At 46.1% G+C, this 25,232-nt stretch overlaps 1 protein-coding gene across 1 annotated transcript in view; it reads left to right on the forward strand.

The window, feature by feature from the left end:
* The window catches only part of DAGLA (diacylglycerol lipase alpha), a 46,683-nt gene that overhangs the window by 15,824 nt on the left and 5,627 nt on the right, over positions 1-25,232 (forward strand). Inside the window, exons 2-16 of the mRNA XM_026045610.1 lie at positions 830-968; positions 1,515-1,726; positions 3,894-3,995; positions 4,529-4,667; positions 7,392-7,479; positions 11,121-11,255; positions 11,892-11,969; positions 13,592-13,716; positions 15,064-15,220; positions 15,511-15,594; positions 15,725-15,802; positions 19,877-19,957; positions 21,475-21,617; positions 23,226-23,294; positions 24,390-24,462. Of these exons, the coding sequence (XP_025901395.1) occupies positions 874-968; positions 1,515-1,726; positions 3,894-3,995; positions 4,529-4,667; positions 7,392-7,479; positions 11,121-11,255; positions 11,892-11,969; positions 13,592-13,716; positions 15,064-15,220; positions 15,511-15,594; positions 15,725-15,802; positions 19,877-19,957; positions 21,475-21,617; positions 23,226-23,294; positions 24,390-24,462 (1,659 nt within the window). The 5' untranslated portion in view covers positions 830-873. The remainder of the gene's footprint in view (positions 1-829; positions 969-1,514; positions 1,727-3,893; positions 3,996-4,528; positions 4,668-7,391; positions 7,480-11,120; positions 11,256-11,891; positions 11,970-13,591; positions 13,717-15,063; positions 15,221-15,510; positions 15,595-15,724; positions 15,803-19,876; positions 19,958-21,474; positions 21,618-23,225; positions 23,295-24,389; positions 24,463-25,232) is intronic.

Genomic DNA, 25,232 nt, shown 5'->3' on the forward strand with positions numbered 1-25,232 from the left:
GGTGCTTGTGAGATGCAAGATACCTGTATTCAGCATGCAAGGTGCTGCATCACAGACAGTCAGGTTATCCGTGGCAAGGCAAACACTAATTGCCCTATGGCCCCAGGAGAGGCCAGTTTGAAGGCAAAGCTGCAAGGTGCTGAGTGCTCTGGTTATTATGTGCTGAGGAGAGGTGAATCCCAATGCTGCTGCGGTGTCATGTTTTGCCTTGCTGGTGGAAGATAGAAGCGAGTTACTCACAGAAGTGAGTAACAGACTGGAAGTGTCTCGGGGTATTAACTGTGCTGGGATGCAGTTTGTGTCTGTCATAAAACCAACATTTATTTGGGTTTGAAGGTACATATTAGTTTAAGCGTGTGTGCTCTTTACACTTTGTTACCCAGAGCACTGGAGTTGCATACGTAATTTAAGTTGCAGTTGTTARTATATGGGGCGTGAGGTACAGCAGGTGACTCCCCCTCTGAAATGCTGATGGAAACCCGGATTATGTCCCAGCAACAAAGATATTCAGTTTTGCCTCTGTGAACTCAATGGCAAATTCCCAGCTCAGCATGCGGAGCAGTTCCTCCTTCCGAGAAGTAACACGGGAGGTTGTGCAGGTCGGCAGCGTGAACACCAAGGATGGGTGAGCTCTTTTGGCAGCGTCTCCCTTTGCTCTCCGCTCGAGCATCCAGTGCCCCTGGTGCTAGCCAAGAGCTCTGCTCCCCGCGGCACAAAACCCCACAGCCCRCAGGCGAGGTCCTGCTGCCGGCGCCTGCTTGCAGCTCCCTCCCTGTGCCCGGGAGAGCTCAGCACCGTCTTTGACTTTAAAATCATCTTTCTTTTGCAGGAGGTGAGTGTCGTGCCTGCTGAACCTCCCCGGACCCGCTAGCCATGCCAGGAATTGTCGTGTTCCGCCGGCGCTGGTCTGTGGGCAGCGATGACCTCGTTTTGCCGGCTGTCTTTCTTTTCCTCCTTCATACCACCTGGTAAGCGAGGAGAGCGGGTGCGAAGGGCACTTGGAATGGTCTCCGGAATTCTGTCTGCTTCCAACTGCTGTTTGCTGCAGCTGGGATGCTTCCTGTGCTTGTGCTTGCGGCTGGAGTGCTTGCACGGGACGCTTCTGACAAATACCAGTGTATGGCTCTTTGGGTCTGTGCTATTTAAGTACCGGTTACAGGGTCAGGGAGGAAGTCTCACTAGGGTACCTGGAATCCTCCTGTGCTATCCAGAGTTGTCCACTGTAATTTGGGGCCTTGTTTCTGTACAAGGGGTCAGGGAAAACCATCGGAGCGCTAGATCCCATTGAATAACGTGGCTCAACGAAGGTCAACAAGTTCTTCCGACTAGGGCAGCAAGGCTTTGGCATGGCTTGTGGGGAGGAGAGCTCCAGAASAAATTAATATAGGCTGTAAGCAGCTGAGTTATCAGGGAATGTGCAGGGGTCTTCAGGAACGCTGTGGGAATGGGCAGGGGATGTTACCTGCGGCTTTGCCTAGCTTGCTGTTKGTAACTAGCTGGTTTGTGATGGGCAGGTTTGTGATCCTCTCCGTGGTGCTCTTCGGGCTGGTGTACAACCCCAACGAGACGTGCTCTCTTAACCTGGTGGACCACGGCAGAGGCTACCTGGGCATCCTGCTCAGCTGTATGATCGCAGAGGTGGCAATCATCTGGCTCAGCATGCGAGGCAGCATCCTGTACACGGAGCCCCGCGACTCGATGCAGTATGTGCTCTATGTCAGACTAGGTAAGAGGCAGCGGCCTGAGGCCTTCCAGTGACTCAGCCTCCACGCTGCCATCTGCTMTCGCGAAAGAACTTGTCTCCCTACACCCTGACAAGCACGCAGCTCCCGCAAGACATCCAGATGGCCACTTGTATGTGATATGCATCTGAATACGTCACGTATACCGCACCCTGTCAGTGCTGTAAGGCTCTCATGCAATGTCCCAAATATCTTCCGACTAAACCTTTAACTTGTCACCCTCGTTGTGATGCAGGCACATCACTTTCCCCTGACAACACACGCTCCCCTTCTGCCTTTGCAACAGACATCTTCTCCCACCTAGGAGAACACAAGATCTCTCTAATGCAGGATATGCTGTGCATATTATGGCGGTAGTTCCTACTCTGTGGCATGTGCATGTCATCACATGCCACATGAACACTTAAGACTGCACATGTCTACCTTGAGATATGTCCTTGACCTCTTGACTGACATGTGTGAGGCGTCTCTCCATCCACAACGTGCACTTTGATACTTTACCTTTGGGTACTGTGAGTTAAATAGGTACCRCCTGCTCACTCGCTGCATTTTCCCTCCTAGCTGTTTGTTTCGTCTTCCTAAAAACAGGTCCTGTCTTATCCAGCCAGCTTGAACTTTCAAGATCAGAATCAGAAAAGATTTTTCCTTTATTTCTCGTATATGGTTTCCCTTTTGGCTTTTCCCTCCTCCTCTCTTTCCTTTCTTCCAGGTATGGAAATGTGATCAGACTTTTCTCTCCTGAATGGGAGGCTTGTGTTCTTTTTGTTTTTGCTTTATTGACTGATGGATTTTTTTCTGGAGCTGAGGAGAGGGAACTTGGGAGACTCTGAAGATAAATCTTATACAGAGATGGTCAAACCCGTTCCAAACGAAGCATCTCAGGGCCTGTTCTGTTTTTGCTATTATGTTTTCAGGCAGAATTTATTAAAATCTGCCTACCCTTGCTTGAGAGCTCTGCCTGAGAGACATTTTGGTCTTTGAGTGTTAAGTAGATGCATTAACATGAGAAGCAAACGAATCTCTATCGCTTTCTCTTGCTCATGCTGGAGTCTCCCTCRGGAAGCCTGGAGAGCCTGGTGGTTTGAGTAGCGGTGTGGCAAAACCAGACCAAATGAGGCAAGGGAAGGAGAGCCATTTTCCTACCCAAATAACATCCTTTTCTGCCTTAAACTATACCTGGCTTCAGGGTCTTTATTTACACTTGGGTCTTACATAGATTTATATTCTGTGTATTTTTGTGTTAGTTTTGTTTTGAGCTGCAGAGTTTTGATTGCTCCTTTTAGACTGGACACAGGAGTGTGACCCTATAGTAGACAAGGTCCATACGACCGTTCCAGTTTAAGTTCCATTTTAAGTAGTTACAAATACATCTCAAATACATTACTAAGTGAGCTAATTACCTTCCCTGGACCTTATTATTATGCACCCTATAAACTTGGGGCTTGTGATGCGCTGGGAAGGTGGAATGATGAGCACCTTGAAGTAGTATTTCCAAACATTTTCTGTTTTTTTTTATGTGTCTGTCAGTGTCCGTTGACACTGTCAACCCTCAAATTCTTTTTTAGGAGCCTAACTTGGAGAACTGAAGGTGAATAAAGGGCCTGTGCCCCTTGAGGGGAGCTGTTGCTGCAGGGACTGCGAAGGGTGGAGGTTCTGTGAGAAGTTGCAAAGTGTAGTAAGCAGAAGTAATCCGGAATATAGGCTCTTTCCTATCATTTAACCTTGTTTGGAATCCAGCCAGCTGTTTGAGGTAGTCAAGACCTAGATGTGGTTGCATGTTGCTGCTTGCAACAGGGGGAAATATTTCTACTCTAGTGAGTGGAAGAAATGCCTGTTGGATTCGAGCCTGTGATGCAGCCTAGGGCGCTTGCAGCTCTGTGGGTACATGGTCCTTGCATCACCCCAGTGAATGTGAGGGAGAAATTACATTTATCTGGCTGATTTTCTTGAAGATTGCCCTCCAAAGCACCAACGTCCAGTTCCTCAGTAGTTAATTCTGTGCCACTGTCCTGCTAGGATAAAGAACCTGTCTCAGGGAATATTTGGCTGCCAACAGTTGGTGCTCTACACAGTGTTCTCATGCATCCTCCACAGAAGATGAGGATGGACAGTATGAGGCTGCTACTCTCCATTGTGTTCCTTTTGTTTCAGCTATCTTGGTGATCGAATTTGTGTACGCCATCGTGGGCATCATTTGGCTAACGCAGTACTACGCGTCGTGCAACGATGTCACTGCCAAGAGCGTCACTTTGGGTAAGTATTTGGAATGTGGGGTGTGTTGGCATACGCCTTCCCTGTGTATTCCAGATATCCCCTTGTCTCGGAGAGCAAGTCCATTCCAGCATATGGGAATTTGGGAGTTGTCTGTAGCGGTAGATGGGCTGTTTGTTACCTTGAGATGATGCAATTCAGAACGGTTGTTTGTTGATGTATTTATTTACTGAGTGCAGTTTTGTTGAGTCCGTGTTTCTGTGGAGGGATCTGCCTGGTGAATGTGAAAGCCCTGGTTGCCCTTTGGTTCCCAATGACTTTTACTGCTTTCCTAGAATTGCTTTTGAATCTCAGTCAGTCTCCTGGGGGCACCCAATGATCCTCCCGTAGTCCCCTTAGGTACTCAACAGCACCGTTAGATTCTTCAGTAATGGGTAATAATTTAGGACATGGGTGCTGTCCTAAAAGAGCTGGAGAACTCAGCTGTGCTCAGAAGCCTTCTCAGAGACTTTTCTTTTGCRGAGGGCACTGCCAGCTCGCCCGGAGCAGGGCCCCTGACTCCTCTTCCTTTGCAGGGATGGTGGTGTGCAACTGGGTCGTCATCCTGAGCGTCTGCATCACTGTCCTGTGCGTCTTCGACCCCACGGGGAGGACCTTTGTCAAGCTGCGTGCCACGAAGCGCCGGCAGCGCAACCTGAGGACCTACAACCTGCGGTAACACGGCCTTTCTGCCGGGGCCCCTGCCTGCTTCTTCCTCTGCAATCTTCCTGGCCTAACCCAGGGAACGTTCGGCTTCAAGAGCTGCTTCCCTCTTTGCATTTTGGGGCCTTTTGGAAGAATGCAGTCCAGGTGCYGGGTGCTCTCTGTGGGCATCTGTACCCCAAGGAGGCAAAGCAACATGAGATCTGCTGGGATCAGACATTAGTCTAACAAATACTCACTAACRTTAGTTAGTTAGTGGATTTATAAATCTTTTTAAGTCCTTTGTGCCACAGTTCCTGGTCACAGCAGCTTGTTTGTCCACCCTGTGCCATTGTGTTTTGCAGAGTAACAGYGAGGTAGTACTTAGACTTCACTCAGGTCAAGATAGGATCTTCTTCCAAAGCCTCTTTCTTCTTCTATTTCTTCAGAACATCTTCTTCAAAATACAGCCTTCTGGCCTGAAATGTCTCATGCATGATGTTAGCTAGGAAGCAGTTTCTTTTGTGTTGGCAGTTAGATATTTCAATCAAGAATTAATAGCATCTTTGTGCGCTCCCCAGATGGGCATATGAAAGGTTTTTTTCACCGAGCAAGGCATTTTTCAGAAGTTTGTTGCTTTTTAACTGTTGTTGGGGTTGGGGGGTTGTTTTGGGTTTCTCCCTCCCGCCAAGCTCTGGGGCAGCACAAACAGGCTTTGTTTCCTTACGCAGGCCTGGCATGTGTAGCTGTCAGCAAAGAATGTGGCCTTGTAGGGCTGAGAGCATTTTGAATGAAGAAATGAGGCTCTTCAAAGATATTCTGGAAGTCATGCATTTTTCTTTAGGAACCGATATTCAATCCTCCAGTCCTCCAGTGTTCCGAAAGGAGGTTCCTCACATTGCCTTTGYGAGAGGAAAAATCTTCAGGCTCTTCTGGAGACAACACAGCAAGTGTTGCTGCTATGTTTGAAGGAACCTGTTTCTTCTTGCAGTGGGATGACCTGAATATAGCACCAATGCTAGTCGCTAGTCTCGAATGCTTGGGATTAGCACCCCATTAACCTAATGCGTGCAGTTGTTGTGTTGTAATTGGGACATTCCCAGGGAATTCTGTGCTAAAATACTGTGCAACCAGGACCCCCTGTTAAACAGAGCCCTTTGACTCARTCCATGGAGGAAACTGAGCATTGCAGGTTGCAAAGTTCTTTCTGCCTGAGGAGCTAAAACACAAACCAAAACCAAGTCACCTTCTCTGTGCAGATTTTTGAGACCCCAGAAAAGTTACTTGAGGTGTTTGTCCCTTTGGCCCTGCCCAGATTTTCTCCTCCAGGCCTGGAGCATCTCAATGAGCTTGTGCCTGCTGTTTGTGGACTTCCACCCCAGAAATGTAGTGCTCACAGCTGTTAATAACCAACACACTGTGGGGTATGATGTGAGATGGAAACATAAGCTGGTACTTTGCATTCAGTGCAATCATTTCCAAAGGGAATAGTTCGTAATTCTCCGCCTATCTCTGGAGAACGATGCTGAAGGCCGCCCATTGCTGTTGAGGTCCCTTGGTTTGCAGCGATGTCCCCCTTTTGATGTATGGCAATAACCTGACTTTGTGTTGCACTTAAAATTGGAGCTATGTTTCCTCTGTCTTAACTCGTGAAAGAACCTGACTTGTTTGTCTCATTAGGAAGACATGGCATTTTGGTGGCTTCCTTTTCGTGGTACCATTGTAGCTCCTCGGGCAGTTGTTTTCCTTTTCTAGTGGTGCCTTGATATGTGTGGGCTTTTTATGCTCTTGCGGGACGAAACCCAAAATCCAGACAAAGAAAGGTTCAGCTTATTCTGCTGATGCTTTTCTAAGAGAGTTGCTTTAAGGCCCAAACTAAATGTGGAAGTTCAGGACTGGAAAAAAAAAGAAGAAGGAAAACTCGGAGTGAGGATGGCTCAAAGCACACTTGCTTTCTCAACCTCTGTGTGAAGTTTTTGGCACTGCTGCCCGAGTGCTTTGGCACTTGCAGGGCAAACTGATCACTGACAGTTTTGTCTTAGGACAGGGACATTCCTCTTCCAATCTTTGAATCTCACTTGCATCGCTGTGGTTTTAAACCACATCTCTTGTTCAGATGTGAGCAGATGGAGTGCACAGCAGAAGCTTGACCTTAAATTGCAGGTGGATACTCATTTCATAGCAGGTTTTCTTCTCACTCTCTGTTCTTGGTCTTTTCCTTATGTGATCAGATGACCTAAAATGGAAGGGTTTTTGTTTGTTGGTTGTTTTAAATGGTCTGTCCCATGTTAAATTGGTCTGTGTGGCTGTTAAAAAAAAAAAAAGACCCTGCATTAGGGGAGCTGTGGGCTGCAGGTAGAGCAGTCAAAAATAAGGTAATATTACCCTGCCAATGTAGTAACAAGGATAAGCTCACACAGTGGAGTGAACTCACCTGCAGGCCCTATTAATAACATTGTTCCATCAGCTAATTCTGCAGCTGAAATTGAAATGGGTTGAACCTGTTGTGCTCAGAGTTCTTTCACCTTTAAAAAAAAAAAAAAAGTGAAACTTTTGCTTGTTTCTCCTCCTTCCATCTGGAGGGGTGGGTGAAATAAGGTGAAATGACCTTATTTCCCTGTGCTGTGAACCACGTTCTGGCCTATGGGCTGTCGCCTTGGCTCTGCCAGGGCGGCCTAAATGAGAGCACGGGTTCTCACGCGCGCTCCTGGTGCAGGAGAAGAGGCTGCAAGGGGTTCCTCTCTGTCTTTCTTGCAGGCACCGCCTGGAGGAAGGGCAAGCCAGCAGCTGGACACGGCGGCTCAAGGTTTTCCTTTGCTGCACGCGCACCAAGGACTCCCAGTCGGTAGGTCCCGAGCGTGTTTCCTCGTGGAGAGCCAGCTCCRTGCATGGCAGGCGATACCTGGAACACGGCAGAGCAGCTAATGCTACAGGACTCTCTCTGGAGGGAACATTAGTAGCCCTGAAAAGCAGCGCTTTGGGGTTTAAGCTCTCGCTTCCCCCAAAGTTCCTTTTTACCTTGCTGCCACAGTGAATTTTTAAGTTTGTTTTGGTTAAAGCATGTTTATACTCAGCTTCTGACAGCCCTTTTTGTGGGCAGCTTCACCACGTTTCTCTCTTAGCAGATAGTCAGCTTAAGTAGCTCTTTCTTTGCCAGTCTCAGAGGGAAAGGAGGAAAACATAAACCTGTCGGAATAGGCAAGACTCCTCCTAGGCTGCCAGCCAGCAAAGGCTGCTGCTTAATCCATGGATCGAAATGCAGGTTGTTGCTCTGAAATTTTCATGTGCTACGGTCAGGATTTCCCATGCAGGTATCTATGCAACAGAGCAGGCTCAAGGGCTTGATTTGCTTCCACAAAAGTTAGCAGTGCCTTTGTATGAAGGCACTAGGAGCAGGATTGTGTCCTAGGATGGTGTTCAACAGGACTCCTGATAACCTGCTGGAGAAGTACATAGGAGGTGTCAAGTTCGGATGATGACTTAGTAATATTTAGATTGGTCAAATGCTGCTAATTCTGAGAACTCCTTCTGAAGGACCAGGCAGAAGCAGGGAAATGTAACCAATTCTAGAGGAAAGTCGTGATACAGGAGGGTGAGATRAGGCACATCTGAAGCACAGTTTAAATTACTTATGTCCACTCATTGCTTCTGAATTAGTTACAGCCTCTCAGGAAAAGAGCTAGGAGTTATCAAGGACACCTCAAAAAAGACATCTCTTCTACTGAGCCTGAAAGGCTTCAGTAGAAGGGCACAGAAAATGCTACAGAAAATGTTAAGGGGCTGACCACGTAGGTGATACATGCTCACTAAATGCAGTATGAGGTTTGGTTTCCTTAAAGATGCAGCAGAAGAAGGAGCAGACAGAAGGGATGTGRAGCTGTGTAGGAAGAGAAATGAGCTTGGGTTGGAGTCTCAGCAGTGAGAAGTGCAATAAAATGAAGATCTGTGTAAAATGATGGAGATTCASGTGAAGCCTACCTGCACGTTTGTGTTTATCGTGGAAGGCGAGTTGCAAAGTGGCTCTTGGGCAGCGGTGCATGGGCTGCAGTTTCCAAAGAGTGAATAGSTGCAGGAGTCATGATAGCCCTTTGGTGGAAATGTAGCTACAAGTGGTGGCATGCTCATCTTCTGGATTGCTTGCCCCGGAGAACTGGATGAAACTTTCCCACTTTTCCAGGGAATTTCCTAGTGCCAACCTGTCATCCTGCTGAGAGGTAATAGTCCAGGAGTAGTTTGCATGGCTTCGCCAAATCGTCTACTAGAGCTGGTTGGGAAAATCCACCTGGAAAACTGAAGCAAAAAGACCATTTTGTGCAGCTGAAGCAGCAATATTCCCTTGGTGGTTACTTCCTGTGTCCCTGTGCTGCCTCACCAGAGAGGTGCCTTCCAGGTGCCTTGTCCACATCTCCAGAGATGTTTCCTCTAAGTGCACCATGGGCAATTGTAGCCTGGCTCAGGAGCCTCGYAAGGAGAATATGGGCACCCCAAAAGTAAGTCCTGAGAGGCACCAGTGTTGCCCAGATTCTGAACCACCTTCAAACTATTTCATCCATGAAGGCAAAAATATTTCACTTTGTATTGAACTTTTTTTTTTAATTTAAAACAAATTTTGCATTCTGCAGTGAGTGTGTTTCCCTCTCTCATTTTTTAATGGTTCAGGATTAAAGCAGATCCCAGAATCTCCAACTTCTGTTTGCCACTGAATTTGCACTTTAAATTCAGCTCAAGCAATTTCCAGGCTCTTTTCTGTGAGAAAACGGGAGTCTGAACTCGGTGTGTCCTGACATGGCAGTATGTGCAGTGAATGCGTGTGTAATGGATCAGAAATGAATCCAGTGCTGCTTCTCCCAGGATTCCTGGGGAAAAAAAGCATGTTCTAGCAGAGGATGATCATTCCTGTGGTCATCAAAGAGAATTCTGCAGAGCAGACGTGACAGCAGGGCAGGAATCTCTTGTTACGTGTTTGGAGTGACCAGCAGTGCTCTGTCCCCATAGGTTCTGCCAGGCCCCAGAGTCTCCAGGGTCAGCACCAGAATATCACAGTCAATCTATCACTATCTAAATATCAGGAGCTTGAGCAGGGATTCTTCCTTCCAAGGAGGAAATGCACATTCTTTCTGTGATTTGAGTTTTCTGGCCTTCACTTTGAACAGATTATTAAGTGGTGTCATTTACAGGGGTCGGTACTTTGAGGGTAGTGCAGCTGCAATATTATATAAGAGGCTAATGTCAGTCAGCTTGCTCTTCAAAGCTGTAGCTGGGATGGCAACCCACAGTATGGACATCTGAAGCCCCATTCTTAATGAGGATTCTGCTTGCCAGTGTAAACAAGCGAAAAAAATGGCAGGAAATATTCTTGCAYTCCAGGATTTTGTCAGATAGAAGAATGCAGCTCATTTCATCCAAGGCTCATCTAGGAAAAGAACAAATTTACTTTCTTCAAAGCTTGTCAAAGGGAGAGATAGAGGTAACCTGCCCTGAAGACCTGTCTTCTGCTGCACAGCCCGGACTCCAGTCACCTGTACAGACCTGTTTGTGACTTAAGGTGCTGAGTGAAGGATGCTCAGAGGTGGCTGGTGGTAGCAGTCAAACTAGTGAGCAGGTCTGTGCTATTGCACTTGCTCAGTCCCACTTTTGGGGGATCCAACCTCTGGGTCACCTTTGTCCTTAAAACGCGCTGGTCCAAGCGGTGACCACAGGCTTTGTCTACAGTCTGTTCAGTCTCCATCCTTCCAAGCCGTTCTCTTCGGGTAATTTTGCTGGAGTCTGGACGAAGCTGGGCATAGATGAGGACCAGCTTGTCAAAGCCTGCTCACTCTGTCGAGTTCTCTGCCACTTGTAATACCGGTGTGTGGTGATGGTGAAAAATCAACAGCTACAGTGACTATCCGGTGACAGGCTTCAAACAGCCCCCACTTTCTCAGTCATGTGCCTGGGACAGTGGAGCTGGCTTAAGTATGGGAAAGATGATGTCAGGACTGAGTTACAGAACTAAAGAGATTATTAAATAGGACAGACTGTGTGCTATTTAATGTTTCTGTCTCTTTTTTCCCTTCTAAATAGCTGTTGTTCCAATGAAATTGCTTTTGAGGAGGAAGGACTCTAAGAGGACAATTAAAGATGACTGGGATTTGTGTTGAGTTCTCTGCTTTCTCCCTCTGTCTTATTTGCAGTGTGGAGGTGAAAATAGCTCCTTTCTCTCCCTTTTTGTCTGTCCTTTCTGTTTTGATGTAGTGTTTGTCTGCTTATACACGCAGAAGCACCCAGTATGGTTTAAGCTGAGTCTCAGGCCTCTGAGCGTGACTATATAAAATAAGATACATTAATACGATTAGACCAGAAAAGGTGTTCCCTGAAGGAATCTCTTGGATGTTTTGGAGACCGAGCTACAGAGATGAGGCCATCGATTCTCGTTCCGTGTCCTGTCTGGAGGCTGCCCACAACCAACCTCCTCCTCCTAAGCCCCGATCTAYCCGGATTTTGCAGGATGCCTACTCTGAGATCGCCTACCTTTTCGCGGAGTTCTTCCGAGACCTGGACATCGTCCCGTCCGACATCATTGCGGGCCTGGTTCTCCTGCGCCAGCGGCAAAGGGCGAAACGCAACGCCGTGCTGGATGAGGTGGGTGGCGGGGCTCGGCCCGAGGCACCGGGGCTCTCCTTTGCCCGCTCGCTTACCTGCTCCTCTTGCGTGACTCACCGGGTGAGAACTGCATGTCTCTGCCCACCTTGTTTCTGTTGTGCGATGGGCTCTTGCCACTCACAAAGCTGTGGAGGAAAAATACTGCTTGTTTTATTTTTAAGAAGCTTTTCTGAGACTTGCAAAGGAACCTGTCCTTTTTCCTCGATGGGCTGTGCATATCAATGGTGTTCTTGACCCCAACTGGGCAACACCCTTCAGGAGGAGGGCAGTTGCTTGAAAGTGAACGATTGTGCCTCCCCCATGTRCTTATGTAGAGACGGCTCCATCATCGGGATGAAGCTACTGGAGGAGCTTTAGGGAAAAAAACATAATTCTCCAAGCAATTACTGGCACTGAGATTGCAAATTACCAACCCAGTAGAAAAGGTTCTATTCAGAAGTGGGGTTTAGACACCAGTGATCAGATGCTGTGGAAATCAGGACTAGATCAGTAACCAAGTCAAGATACTTGCAAGCTGTATTGTGCCAGGCTGCATAGTGCTTTCTGGTTTTCAGGCATAGGTTTTGTGTCTTGATGGCRTGGAGGAGAATTTTGATGTGTGTTTGTGACTTGCAGGCAAACAATGACATTTTAGCTTTTCTGTCTGGGATGCCGGTGACCAGGAACACTAAGTATCTGGACCTGAAAAATGCGGTAAGTCACTGGCCTGGGATGCTGCAAGCTCCCCATGCTTCCGCACGTGGCCTGTCATCTTCTTCCTCAGTGTTTTCTCTTTTTCTCCTCTCTGCCCCTGCCTCTTTCTGTAGTTAAAGCAGTGAAAGAACATCTGCCTTACGAGGAAAGACAAAGTGAGCTGGGCCTGTTTAGCCTAGAGAAGATTGAGAGGAGTTTGATCAATATGTATGAGTACCTGAGGGGAGGATGTAGGGAGGAGTGGACCAAGCTCTTCTCAGTGGTGGCCAGTGACAGGACAAGGGGCAATGGGGACAAGTTGCAACGCAGGCAGCTCCATCTCCATGTGAGGAGGAACTTCTTTACTGTGAGGGTGACAGAGCCCTGGCACACGCTGCCCAGGGAGGCTCCTTCTTTGGAGGTCTCCAAAACCCACCTGGATGTCACCCTGTGCCCCGTGCTCTGGGTGTCCCTGYTGGAGCAGGGGTTGAACTAGATGATCCCTAGAGGTCCCTTCCAACCTTAACCATTCAGTGACTGGAACAACAGATTCTGATAACTGTTCTGAATGGACTGAATGCTAGTTCTCCGGGAGAGCGTGGGGTTTTTTTGGACTTGAGAGCACTTCTACAGCATTTTTGTCCCTGTCCTCCACTCTGAGGAAGGTAGTAGTATTTCTTCTCAGAAAGGGATGGTTCTCCAGAGCTGGAGATACGAGTTTAGTGCTGCAGCTAGGAACGTCATATGGAGCTGCCACCAGCAGGGCCCATGAAGCCGGACATCCTGGGTGCCCTCTTGGTTAGAGCAGGGAGCTGCCTGGAGTGTGATGGGGCCTTCCTCTGTRGTGCTGCTTCTGTCAGCAGTTCTGAAGATGACAGTGGCTGCAGTCTGTCTCGTTCGCTGCAGATTAAACATGGATTTTCTCCTGGCTCCGTGTTGCCATYGCAGCCCTTCATGGGCAAACTTCTTCCCATTTCCCTTGATTAGACATTAACGGTTGCGAGAGCGAGGCTGACCAAGTCCCAGCATCTCTGATCTGAGGTGACTTCCAAATTCACCTTCTCGTGGCTGTGCCCTCCTGTGCTGTGTTTGATGCTAACGTGCTGCTTCTGTTCAGATAGTCTGTCATGCTGAGTAGGTGTGTGGGACTGAGATGTCAACCTGGCTCTTAGGAGTCAGTGCTGAGGCTTATGGCCCTGGATGGTCCCAGCGGCCTCTCCCTGGACATCTTATGGCCTGCAACGCTGTGGAAGCAGTTTATTTTGGAGAGCTCCTCCAGGCTTAAACTAGTTCTCCTCTCCTCAAGTAGGGTAGGGTAAAACAATCCCTGAGAGCATGGCCTTCCCTTACACAGTGTTGTTTGATGTGAAGCAGAGAATGTCTCTTTATCTTCCCCCCACGGAATTTGGCATAGCTCTTCTTAGGAGAGGGAGGATTTAGCTCGAATTAAGCAGCTTGCTCTCCAGTAGTCGCCTGGAAATGCAGTCAGTGCTTGCTGTCCTCATGGTGGTGAGAGAGAAGGATGACTTCCAGCTAAAAGGAGCGTGCACTTCTCTAACTGTGATGGGAAAAGGGAAACAGTAGGAAAAAAATCGCCATTTCAAAGCGTACCAGGCCTTTAGCGAGTCTCCTGTTTCTTTCAGCAAGAGATGCAGCGCTATAAAGAGGTGTGTTACTACATGCTGTTTGCCCTGGCTGCCTATGGCTGGCCCATGTACCTGATGAGGAAGCCCACATGTGGACTCTGTCGCCTGGCCAGATCCTGCTCGTGAGTGGCTGTCCTGTCTGTTTGCTCGGCCTGCTCTTACTTTGTCCCTTTTCCCTTCTGTTTTCCCCTGCTTTAGAATTATCTTCCATCAGTTTACTCTCTTTTAATCCCACTTTTTCTTCCTTTCCTCTCTTTTTTCCCCCCTCTTTCTCTTTTTCCTTTCTCCTTCTTTCCCTCTGTCTCGCTCAGTCACTTTCCAAGCCTTTCCTCCTCCCCTGTCTTTTTCCCCAGTCCTTCTTTCTCACGGTTGCTTACCTGCTTACCCTGTTAAGTAAACCAAGCCATTTTATGCTCTGTCCTCTCTGGTGCACTAAAGATCATGCCAGTCCCATACGATTTGAACAGCCAGCAGAGGAAAAACTCATCTAGCATAAGACTATATTCACAGTGAGTCAACGGAGCTGCTTGGTGCTCAGTAATCAGATTTATCAGCAAGCCCAGATGTGCAGGGAGTTGACATTTGGGTCTTTATTAGAGTGTCAGCAAGACTTGGCTGCATTTTGTGCCGTGTCCTCTCTGCCGTGCTATATATTGCTTACCTTATGGTAGCAATACTGTAATTCCTTTCAGGATTGCACTGTCATTTCAAATGTTTGCCTGCAGCTGTGATRATTCTGCCACCAGAGCCTGTTTGGGACTGATTTTTTTACAACCGGATTCAGCAGAGAAGTTGCTCGTATTTTAGGAGGAGTGTGCTACCTTTTGAGATGCTTTTATGGAGGAAATGTCTCATGAAGGAAATAGAAAAGAAAATCTAAGGTTCCTTTTTGTTCCTGGGATGATTCTGGAACTGYTTCGTTGTAACATGTTAAAAAGATAGATGTAGAGCTCAATAAATGTTAGCTGCTTTATGTGCTGAAGCTATTCAGGACTGTGCTACTAAGCATAGCATCCCATGAGGAGGGATCCCAACCCCATCATGCAGCGATTCCCTGAGACTTGTTGCACTGTAGCTCTCTCTGGTGCTCAGAAGGAAAACTACAGCTTTATTTTATTTTATTTTATTTTATTTTATTTTATTTTATTTTATTTTATTTTATTTTATTTTATTTTATTTTATTTTATTTTATTTTATTTTTTATTTTTATTTTATTTTATTTTTTATTTTTATTTTTATTTTTATTTTTATTTTTATTTTTGTGTGTATGTTCTATTTTTTTGATGAGAACACCTACAAGTAGGGCAAATCACTGATGTCAAAATAAAGCCTGTATGTGGCATGCAGGGTCTCTTCTTTTCCCCTTCCTCTTTCTGGACATTTCCTCTATAAAGCTGTAGCTTCTTCTACATTCCTCTCTTTTCCACAAAACCCTTTTTCCTTTTTTTCTTTCTCSTTCCCTTTTGCAGGTGTTGCTGTCTGTGTCCTTCCCGTCCCCGCTATGCACCCGGTGTCACCATTGAGGAGGACAACTGCTGTGGCTGCAATGCCATCGCCATCCGGCGGCACTTCTTGGATGAGAATATGACCTCGGTGGACATTGTTTACACTTCTTGTCACGATGCGGTGAGGAGATCTGCAAGCCCCTTCATATGGGGTCTTCTCTGGCCTCTCCTTTTTGATCTCTCTGCTCTCAGATGCAGTGGTACCCATAAGGAAACCTAAGTCTTTTCCTGACCCTAGAGCCAAATTTCCAGTCTTTCTGCCAAGAAATTCTGTCGTTTGGACAGAAACTTCTTTATTCTTCTGTATTAAGGCATAGCTTGTCACGCTGCCCTGCCTGCATCCTCCCTGGGTAGGAGAAGAACTCAGCTGGAAGGCCTCATCAGCATGTTGCAACAGTTGATCTTTTCCAGGTTTATGAAACTCCTTTCTACGTTGCTGTGGACCACGATAAGAAGAAGGTGGTCATCAGTATCCGAGGAACTCTGTCTCCAAAAGTAGGTGCACTGCACAGTGGCCTCAAATTACCCTGGGCCCTTAGCAACCTTTGGGAATAATCTGAGACCTTCCTGATTTGCTCCTGGTCTTTGGCTGGTTGTCCAAAATGTGGTAAATTCTTTTTCCCAGGATGCCTTGACTGACCTAACTGGGGATGCAGAACGGCTTCCAGTTGAGGGTCACCATGGAACATGGCTGGGACACAAAGTAAGTAGAAACCACTTCTTATGTCTTGACTTCTTAGACATAGACCAAACAACCAAAAGAAGAGAAAAGACAGTCTTAATTGCTTGAGGTGCTCTTGTGAAGGATGTTACATGATTGCAGTGAAATGGCTATAATGTTCTTTGAAAAATCCTTAAATTGAAACAGTTAAAACCATTACACCCTTAAGTAGAGCAAACACACAAAAAGAGTAAAGAAACGAGTGAAAAAAAGAACTGCAAAAGGAATTTCTAGAGTCCTAGAACAAACTCACTGTGAAATTACTTTTTCTTCTGACAACCTTTTCAGAATTTGCAATAATATGCTGACAATATGTTTAAGAAAAATCTGTTGCAATGGGATGGTCATTGAACCTCTTAAAAGGCAACAGATCCCCAGAGAAGGAGACTCCACAGCCTCGCTTGACAGCCTGTTCCAGGGCTCTGTTGCCCTCACTGTTAAGAAATTTTTCCTTAAGTTGCTGCAGAACTTTTGATGCTTCCGTTTGTGACCATTTCCTCTAGTTCTATCTATGGCCACCACGGAAAAGAGGCCGGCCCCATTCTCCCCACTCCCTCGCTTTTGCCCCAGGCCAGCAAAGTCATCTTTGTCCCAGCGCAGCAAAGTGATAACACAGCATCACAGAATGGTTGAGGTTGGAAGGGACCTCTGGAGATGATCTAGTCCAATCCTCCTGCTCAAGCACACGTGCTGAGTTTTAAGTTTACCAGGAGTTTGATGGCGTCTCAAAGCTGCTGTGTCCTGTTGGGAAAGGAAAATGGCAACTGGAGCTTCCGTATGTCAGGAAGTGCTTAGCACCAGCTGGGCAATGCTGCAGACAAGATGCTGCAGATCATCTGGCCAAGGAGCCTCCAGGGCAAGGCTTGGAGCTCGTAATGCAGCGGGAACCACGAGCTGGGAGCTCCTGCTTCATTCGTGATGTTCCTCCAGATGCTGCCTGCAGCCTCTGGGCTGCATTAGCAGCTGATGGATGACCACATGCTGTGGGGGGCTTCATAAAGAAGTGGTTACTTTTGAGGACAAACAACCCTGACCACGGAGACTATCYGTTATTGTTGGTTGTGTCTTGAAGAGCTTTGCTCTCAGACAGTCTTCCAGAGCRGGCCCTTCTTTAAAATCACGTTGAGTTCCTTCTGTTGGGACGATTAGCATCTCTTTTATATCTCCTCCTGAATGAATCRGTGTAGCAGTTAAATAGGACATAGTAAGGAAACAGAGATAAATGGAGCAGATTTTTTATCACAGAATTTATATTTAGATATGTAAACCTTTATTTCTTTTAAATACTTTTGGAGTACTCTCAACTGTCAAAGCTAATGTCACTTATTTTGAACTGTTTACTTTTATTCAAAAGGCCTTTGCACAGTCATTACAATAAACAGCTTGTATGAACTAAAAAAGGTAAAGACAAACCAAAGGAAAGTAAGAGGAGACAATTGTATTTTTRATGTGTACAAAAGCTAGTAAGTGATACTTGTAGAAGTTAAACATTTTCTTTKGAATGGAAGATTTGCTTTTTAAATGGAAATATTCATATGCCAGTAATTTGTCTGAAGCGCATTATTAGATTGTTCCCCTTTGTTCTGTACTGAGTTTTCATTTCATTATGTGTTTTTTCCGTTGTTACCACTATGCAAATACAGCCTGTTTTAAAGTGTTGTGAATATTAATCACTAGAAAATAACGTACTTCTAATTCCCAAAGGAGACTAATGGAGATAGCAGCATTCCAAAATGCCTGTCTTTATTGGCTTATGGACATTAAAGATATGCATTATTAATACAAAAATAAATGAGATGTCCTGCCTACCCAGCAAGCTGAAAGCTGTTCACTCCACCTGCGGGGCCAGCCTGGCCTTGTGCTGCTTTCAGGGTTGATCAGACAGTCTGCAAATTAAAACAAAACTGGTGATGCTTCCATTACAGGAGACAACGTGTCACTCCGCTGCTACTGCAGAGGGAAATGTTGGAGTGTTTAACGTGAATGCCTCRGTTAATATTTATGAGGTCAAACTTCAGCATCGCTGTTTGGAAAAATCAATGAATTTCTTTTAAACAGAGTTAATTTGAAAGTAATTGTAAGTCCAGGGCCCGAACTCATGCTTAGTTCTATTGAATTTGTACCGGACTAAACTACTGAAATGATTACGTGATGGAGGTTTATTTTGTGGCAGGGAACCAGCCAAGGTGACAGCAAGTGACTGCTATAAAAGGGTGCCCTAAAGCCCCGTCATGGTCACCGCTTTCACCCTTCTGATATGACAGTTAGTAATAGCAGTAACTCGTAATAACTTTGGATTTTTTTCTAGTTCTCTCTTCCAAATAGAGCCCTCTGTGGGTATTCACGCCTCTGTGCAAGAAAAGACTGAAGTGATATTATACAAAAAGAAGGCTGTAGCTTTAGTTTCTGAATATTGCAAAGAAGTGCTGTGTCTTTTAACTGCAAAACAATACAGAATACTTCCTTCTTGCTTTCCATAGATCTCCAATTCCTCTGGTCGTTTACATTTCAGGTTTTAAAATTACACCCAGATTTTTTTTTCCTTTGGCAACTTATAAAACAGCATCCACGTGAAGGGAGAGCTGAAGTGCAAATTTGCAGTGCTGAAACTCTATGATTTTAAAGTCACTGTTTATATTATAATGTATTATCAAGGTATCATCACCATGATCTAGTAACATCACCGTGGATTTAGGGCGTGCTTTACAAAAATAGAATGCTGAATCCATGTTAGAAGTGTATGTAAGAAGTCTTCCTTTCATTTCTTATTAGAGTTGGAAATGGAGCCTGTTGTAAATGAAGCTGAGGCTGACTAACTCCTGAAAGGTCTATTTCAGACGTGAAATGTTGTGACATCTGCTTTTTGATAGCAATGCTAGCRTTACAAATGTCCCATTTCCAGGCTCAGCAGAGTCAGCCGTGTTCTGCTGTTTTTCTTCAGTCGTCACACTGGGTTGSTGCTACGTTTGATACTGAGAACTTTGAAAGTCACCCATTTCTTGGCCTGTCGTGAGGCTCGTGAATTCCTTTTATGTATGCCAGAGATTCAGCAGTGCTCAGTAATGTTCATTTAGTATGTAAACTGTTTTCCTGGAGAGGTATAATGGAAAAGAGCAGAGCAGATGAAGCTCCCTGTTCTTTGGCCAACCCAGGCAGGGTGTATGACTTGAAGTCCCAATTGAGCAAATGGCCATTAGCTGATTTCTGACTACCTGTCTTTATCCTTTGGAGTTCGGGCTTTCCTACCACTGAATTAAACTATGACAAAGGTTTAACCACGAATTTGTGCCACAGACCAAATCCTAGTCGCTTATCTATAACAGAGATCAGCTGCATCAGTAATTGCTGTACTTAGGGTGGGAAACACTCTKCAAATGCAGCGAACACCAGAGAGGTGACAGGTGTTTAAAAACAGGCTCTCAGTTCCTTTCCCATCAGGTCTTAGTTTCTTATCAGTTCTTGTTTCTTTGAAAGAAATACCTCCAGTAATTTGCAACAGGGTCCATGGCCAGCTGAATGCACTTACTCTTCTGCCTGCTCCAGGTACCAGGGACTCTTTCCTATTCAAGTAGTTCTGCCACTTCTTCCAAGTAGCGTTTTCACAAGTAATGTTTGTGTTGTTTCTCTGTAAATGTGTTAGGCTAGTTCATGTTTTCATTCACAGATTTAAATCAGAGTGTAGAGCTTTGTAGTTAAGACTGAGATGCTGCCAAAAATCCAAGTTCCCTGCTCTACTACAGCTCCCCGCATGAACTGAACCGTCAGATACACAATCTTTTGTTTAAGAAGTGATTTTTTTTTTCAGGCTATGCAGTCAGTCCAGGTATAGGGCCTTTGAGTATTGCCGTAGCTTTCAACTCTTGTCACTCCTGAGTAGTTCCTGGCTCTGCTCAGAGATGAGCCRAGCCACGTGCCGCACGGGGCAGGCGTCCTTGCGCAGTTCTGGCACGTCCTGTGTGGCACTCCAGAGCTTGCACAGCGTGCAGGTATGGTGCTAGGTTGGGCCTGACATGAAACTGTTCGCAATTTKTTCTCCATCTTGGTGTCTATTCCCAGGGAATGGTGCTATCTGCTGAGTACATTAAGAAGAAATTGGAACAGGAGATGGTGCTCTCTCAAGCCTTTGGACGGGACCTGGTGAGCATTAGTTTTCTTTTAGCCTTGCAGTCCACACACAATGAGATTTCCCTAAAGCACCCATGTTTAAACGCCACCTCTGCGTCCCTAAATTTGTCATACCAATTTCTCAAAGCTTTCTTCTGGTTCCTACTGTTCTTGATTGCCAGGGAACAGCTAGTTACTTATTCCTCCAGGGCTTTTTCTATTTTGAAGCCTTATGCCCAAAAGTCCCGTGGAGCTGCTGTGTTTGTTCTCAGGCAAAGCTACAACAACTCCCCTCTGGTGGCAATGGTGTTGTAGGGAACAGTAAAAACAAATCAACAGGAGCAAAAATCCAGTATCTAGAGAGATTCTTTCTGGAGACGCTAATGGGATTCCACGCTGACTATGTTTCTTGTGATTGAGAGCACTATCAAAGAGCCCAGGAGAGATGTTCTGGAGAAGCTCGCCTTCGCTTGCGTGTCAGTAGTGGTGCAGTCTGTGCCTGCTTGGAGAGGCCTTTTCTGAACTGACTGGTTCATTTTCTTGTGCCTGAAAAACACCTTAGCCTGAGCAGTGCCTAGAGCAAATTAGCAATAACAAACGGGTGAGGGAAAAGGGTAAGTGGGATAAACAGCCTGAAATGGGTCTGAAATTAACACCAAAGTGTCCAGCTTGTTATGTTGGGTGAGTGTACGGAGAGAAACATAGACATCTGACTTGTTTAGATGGTGCTTTATTCTTCTCTGCCCAGAAAACAAAAACTACTGAGTGGGCAGTTACATATACGGAATTTTTCCTGATGTGCCCCAGAGCTCGTTGCTGGCTGAGTGGTGAGGACATAGTGACACAGTGTCACACACACACAAGACCTGCTTCCTTTTGTGTGTGCGACAGTGTGTGCTGCGTTCTGGTCAAAGCTAGCATTGCAGGTGGTGCAGCTTTGGCTAACCTAGTACATTGATTCTGACAGTTGCCAGCAGCAGATATTCGGGCAAAAATTAGCAGAGGTTTATATAGCATACTTCTCCCCTGGTGTTAACCTCACTGACTGTAATAGGTGTTAGGGCAACTGAGAGATGCCTTGAGAAGAAAAGCGCTGTGATCTCACAGAGAAGGCCTCAGACTTTGGAAACACTGCAGTAGACCTCTGGGTTTGAGCTGTGCCTAACACCCCAGACTCTGAATATCAAGAATAATATTTTACTTTAGAGATTTTGATGGGTGCGGAGAGGTCGGTGTTGTCCCTGAGTTAGCTGAGTAGGTCTGCTGACTGCTGAGGACATCTCGACTTCAGATGATTCCTGTTCAAACTGCAAGATTTCTGGTTTTCAGCATGCTCCAGGAAATTTCAGAAATGAATCATCATTTCTAGAACCAAAGAGAGCTCAGATTTGTGAACCTGGACTCAGGTTTTATCAGAAGTTTTTTTCAATTCCCAAATAACTAAGTCTGAGCAAACATCTCCGGCTTAGAGGAAGGGACTAGCTTGRGGGTTTAGTGTGGATTTTGCTTTCAGTCTGATCTCGATTTCTCCTTTTGCTTTTTGTTTTCAGGGCAGAGGGACAAAACACTATGGCCTGATTGTGGTTGGTCATTCCCTAGGGGCTGGCACGGCTGCAATCCTGTCCTTCCTTTTGCGCCCACAGTACCCGTCACTGAAGTGCTTTGCGTATTCCCCCCCAGGCGGGCTGCTGAGGTGAGTGGTGGTGCAGGAGGGCTGGTGAGGGAGGGTGCGTAGGTGCTGCACCGGGATCAGATCCCGGTTTTGCTTCTTTCTTGGGTAGTCTTTGCGTATAGGAGAGTCACAAGTTGTAGGACCTGAGAAGGTTGTTGCCAGTCTTTGTTCTGTGTTGTAGTCTGGAGTTTGAGTTACCGTGTTTGTGAATCCAAGCGTTCAGGTTTGTCACTCAGTCCTCTGGGGCTAAAGCTCTAATTTTACCCCGATGAGTGGAAAATGCAAGCTGAGCGACAGCCTTTGATTTCCTCTCTCATCATTCCCTGCACAGTGTGCCCTCTGCTGCGCATGGAAGGCAGGATGGGAGGTGTGGGACCAGAAATAGATGTCTCCAGTGGATCTAGTTGTTTGGACTCCTTTTGCAGCTGGCAGAAAGAAACGGGCYCTTTCAGGATGTGATTTCTTTTATCCTACGCACAAAGTGGGTGCCTAATATAAGTCAGATGGATTGTAATTCCTGCTCTTTATTTCTCTCCTTTGGCTGTTGGAGAAATCTAGGGTGATTACGTCAGGTAGATGTACCTCTACACAGAGGTACAATGAATTCCTCCTATTGTGAATTGGAGCAGACCTGTCAATTATATTAATTCCATAGCAGCCAGTAAAAACATCCCTCTTGACGGCCCTGGAGTGAGATTAAAGTCGTTCTAATCATGCCAGACACCAGGGGAGCACTTAAAAGCAGATATGTGTTGTGAGAGGCCCGTTGTGATGGCTACTGCATATGTGCCTGCATCAGCCRGGGTATTTTAACCATCCTGCTAATTAATTTGGCCATTAGCATGCCCTGTTATAACAGCAATCCGCAATCATCTGTGGCTGTCGAGAAGTTGTTCTGTAGAATGTTCCCGTAGAAGTTGCCAGTTTTCTGTTCAGGGCTTCTCCTCCTGAGATCCTTGTGCACCTCAGTTGCCTCCGAGCTCAGGGAGGTTCCTCTGGCTGCCACACATCCGATCTTTGTGGTGCTCTACGTCCTGCCCAGGATCACCTATAATAATCACCTAAATAATCACCTAAAGCCACAGGCCTCTACCTGTGGTTGCTCTTGAGGAAGGTCTCTAGGAAGGGAGTTGTTTGGAGAAGAACCAGATCATAGAATGGAAGACTTCATTCCTTCTTGTCTTGGTGCTAAGGTTACTGCAGAAAGCAGCCATCTGAGTCCCAMACTGTCTTTTCAGAGTAGTCTCAAGAACGTGTTGGATTTTTTCTTGTGTCCTGCCTATTCCCAGACTTTTGGGATATCATTATGAAGCATAGATTGTCAGTACTTCCTTTCCTAGGTATATCAGAGTCAAATGCAAGGAAATAAGTAAGGAAGGAGCTATTCCAGCTGTAGGAAGGGCTCACTATACCATTAAGGAGGAATGTTTCTTGGGGCACAGGATGTGGATTTCAGCCTTGCCTTGATAAGGTGCCAGTCCCACAGGCCTTGAACAGTTCAGATTGTTTGTATGACCAGGTACAATGTCTGAAAGTCTCTCAGAGACCAGCGACAGAAATTGTGCACGGAGTGCAGCTTGCTGCCAGTGAAACCCTATTTGCTGCTTCTTGGTCCTGTTTCTCTTCCAGTGAGGATGCCATGGAGTATTCAAAAGAATTTGTGACTGCAGTCGTACTTGGCAAAGATCTAGTGCCCAGGCAAGTTGAGAAGCCTCTGAATTCCTTCGTCCTACTTTTCTATACTAAAATCACCTGTTTCCTCTCAGAAACCCTCAGATCATCTCTGTCCAGTTTCATTTCCCTCTCCTCGTGTGCTTCTTTCTTGTCTGCCTAGTTACCTGAATTGCTGTATCTTTTACAYGGACACTTATAGAGGTGTTTCCTGCACCTTTGTGTGAGCATGTCCCTCCCCTGTATCTCAGCTTTCTGTAAGGAAGAACGCAGTGAATGTCCTGTCTCTGTAAATATGTGTGTTGTAGTGTCTGCCATGGCTCTGCAGCCTCTCTGGTTGCCTGTGTGGTCAGCCCTTTYACGCTCTGCCCCAACCCATGCTGTCAGCTCGTGGTTTTACTGTTTGCCCCTCATCACGTGCTGCCCATCATCTCACATCTCTGAACCAGCTCCCTAATTTCCCGTGTCTTGACATTTCTCACCTTTCATCATCTCCCGGGATATTGATCCTTAATGGGGCATTGAACTAGGAGCCAGGCAACCTGGATATTATTTTCACCTCTGCCYTGTTGCATGACCTCAGATAAATTGTGCCATTTCTTAGGCATGTAGAATTCAGTGAAGGAAAAGTACTACAGTACTACTTGAGTACTGCTTGATTGTGCCTTTCGGTAACCTGTACGACAAAATCTTGCCCATCCGGTAATCTGTTTAGTGGTGTCTTATATATGTTATATTTATGTGTATCTAGCTGTCTTCCATCTTCCTCTTCTATCTGCTCAGTGGCCTCCTGTCATTGAATCATTTCCACTTGCTTTTTTTTCTGTGATTACACATTTGTGTCATCTCCTTCTTTATCTACGCCTCGACCTCAGCCATACCTGTGTTCACTCCTCTGGTCCTGTTGCTGCCTTTTGTGTGTGTTTGTGGCACTGKTTTCTTGCAGCCTCTTTTTCCTGGTGCTGGGAGATGCCTCCTCTCTGCAGCCAGCTGCATTATGGCATTGTTTCATTCCTGTAGTGTCCTGTAGTGTCTCATTCCTATAGTATCGCTACTGTCCCCTGTTACCTGCCAGCAGCTTTCTGGCAAACGAAGCAGGAACTTTCTTCCTCTCTCTTTCAGGATTGGGCTCTCACAACTAGAGGGGTTTCGCCGGCAACTGCTTGATGTTCTCCAGCGAAGTAACAAACCAAAGGTAGGAATGAAGGGGGACACACACCAGAATATAAATCTTTGAACAGTGAGGGTAGGTTCTCTTAGTGTAACACAGCAATACTGCAGACTTGTCTGCCCCCAGATCTCCTCAGCTCCACTGTGACTACTGCCTAGGTAGCCACAGGAGTGAGGCCGAGAGCTGTGAGGCAGCTGGAGTGCTCAGAGTGCAGGGTAGTCCAAGGGTTGTAGCCCTGTGTCATGATTCTGGATCCCATGYCGTGAGTTCAGTGTCGCAGAACTAAGGCAGTTTCTCACCCGAATTTGTTGAGAAGTCTGTGCTGCAGACAAAAAGCTGTAGCTTTTGCTTGTTGGTAGCAGTCTTGGAAGTGAGTTGTGAGTTTCTATGGACACAGCCTGTGTGCTGCCTGGATAATGCTGTTCCAAGCTAAGCAGCCTGTCTGCAGTTTGGAGGTATGTATGTAGGGTTGTTCCTACCCAGGCTTCTTGACTGTCACATTGAGACAGAGAAGCTGGAAGATTTTAACATTTTCTCCACTTTTTATTTATTTTAGAAGGTTTGGTATGTTATCATTTGGGAGACAAAAATGTCCTTGCTCTGGATTCCTAGCTCTAAGAAAACTTCTGGCAATAGAAGGAAAGACAAGATTTTGCTGTCTTTAGGGTCAAAATTGGGAGAGGAAGGAGCAACTTTTCTTTCAGGGCAGGGTCACCTCCATCTTTGGGTACGTGATTAAGGAACCAGGGACACAAGCCCCATTCTTTTCAGGTTTTCCTTTTAAATAAACCTGC

This window comes from Nothoprocta perdicaria, unplaced genomic scaffold, assembly GCF_003342845.1.
Source record: "Nothoprocta perdicaria isolate Ctin4 unplaced genomic scaffold, notPer1 scaffold_405, whole genome shotgun sequence".
Taxonomy (NCBI): Eukaryota; Metazoa; Chordata; class Aves; order Tinamiformes; family Tinamidae; genus Nothoprocta; species Nothoprocta perdicaria.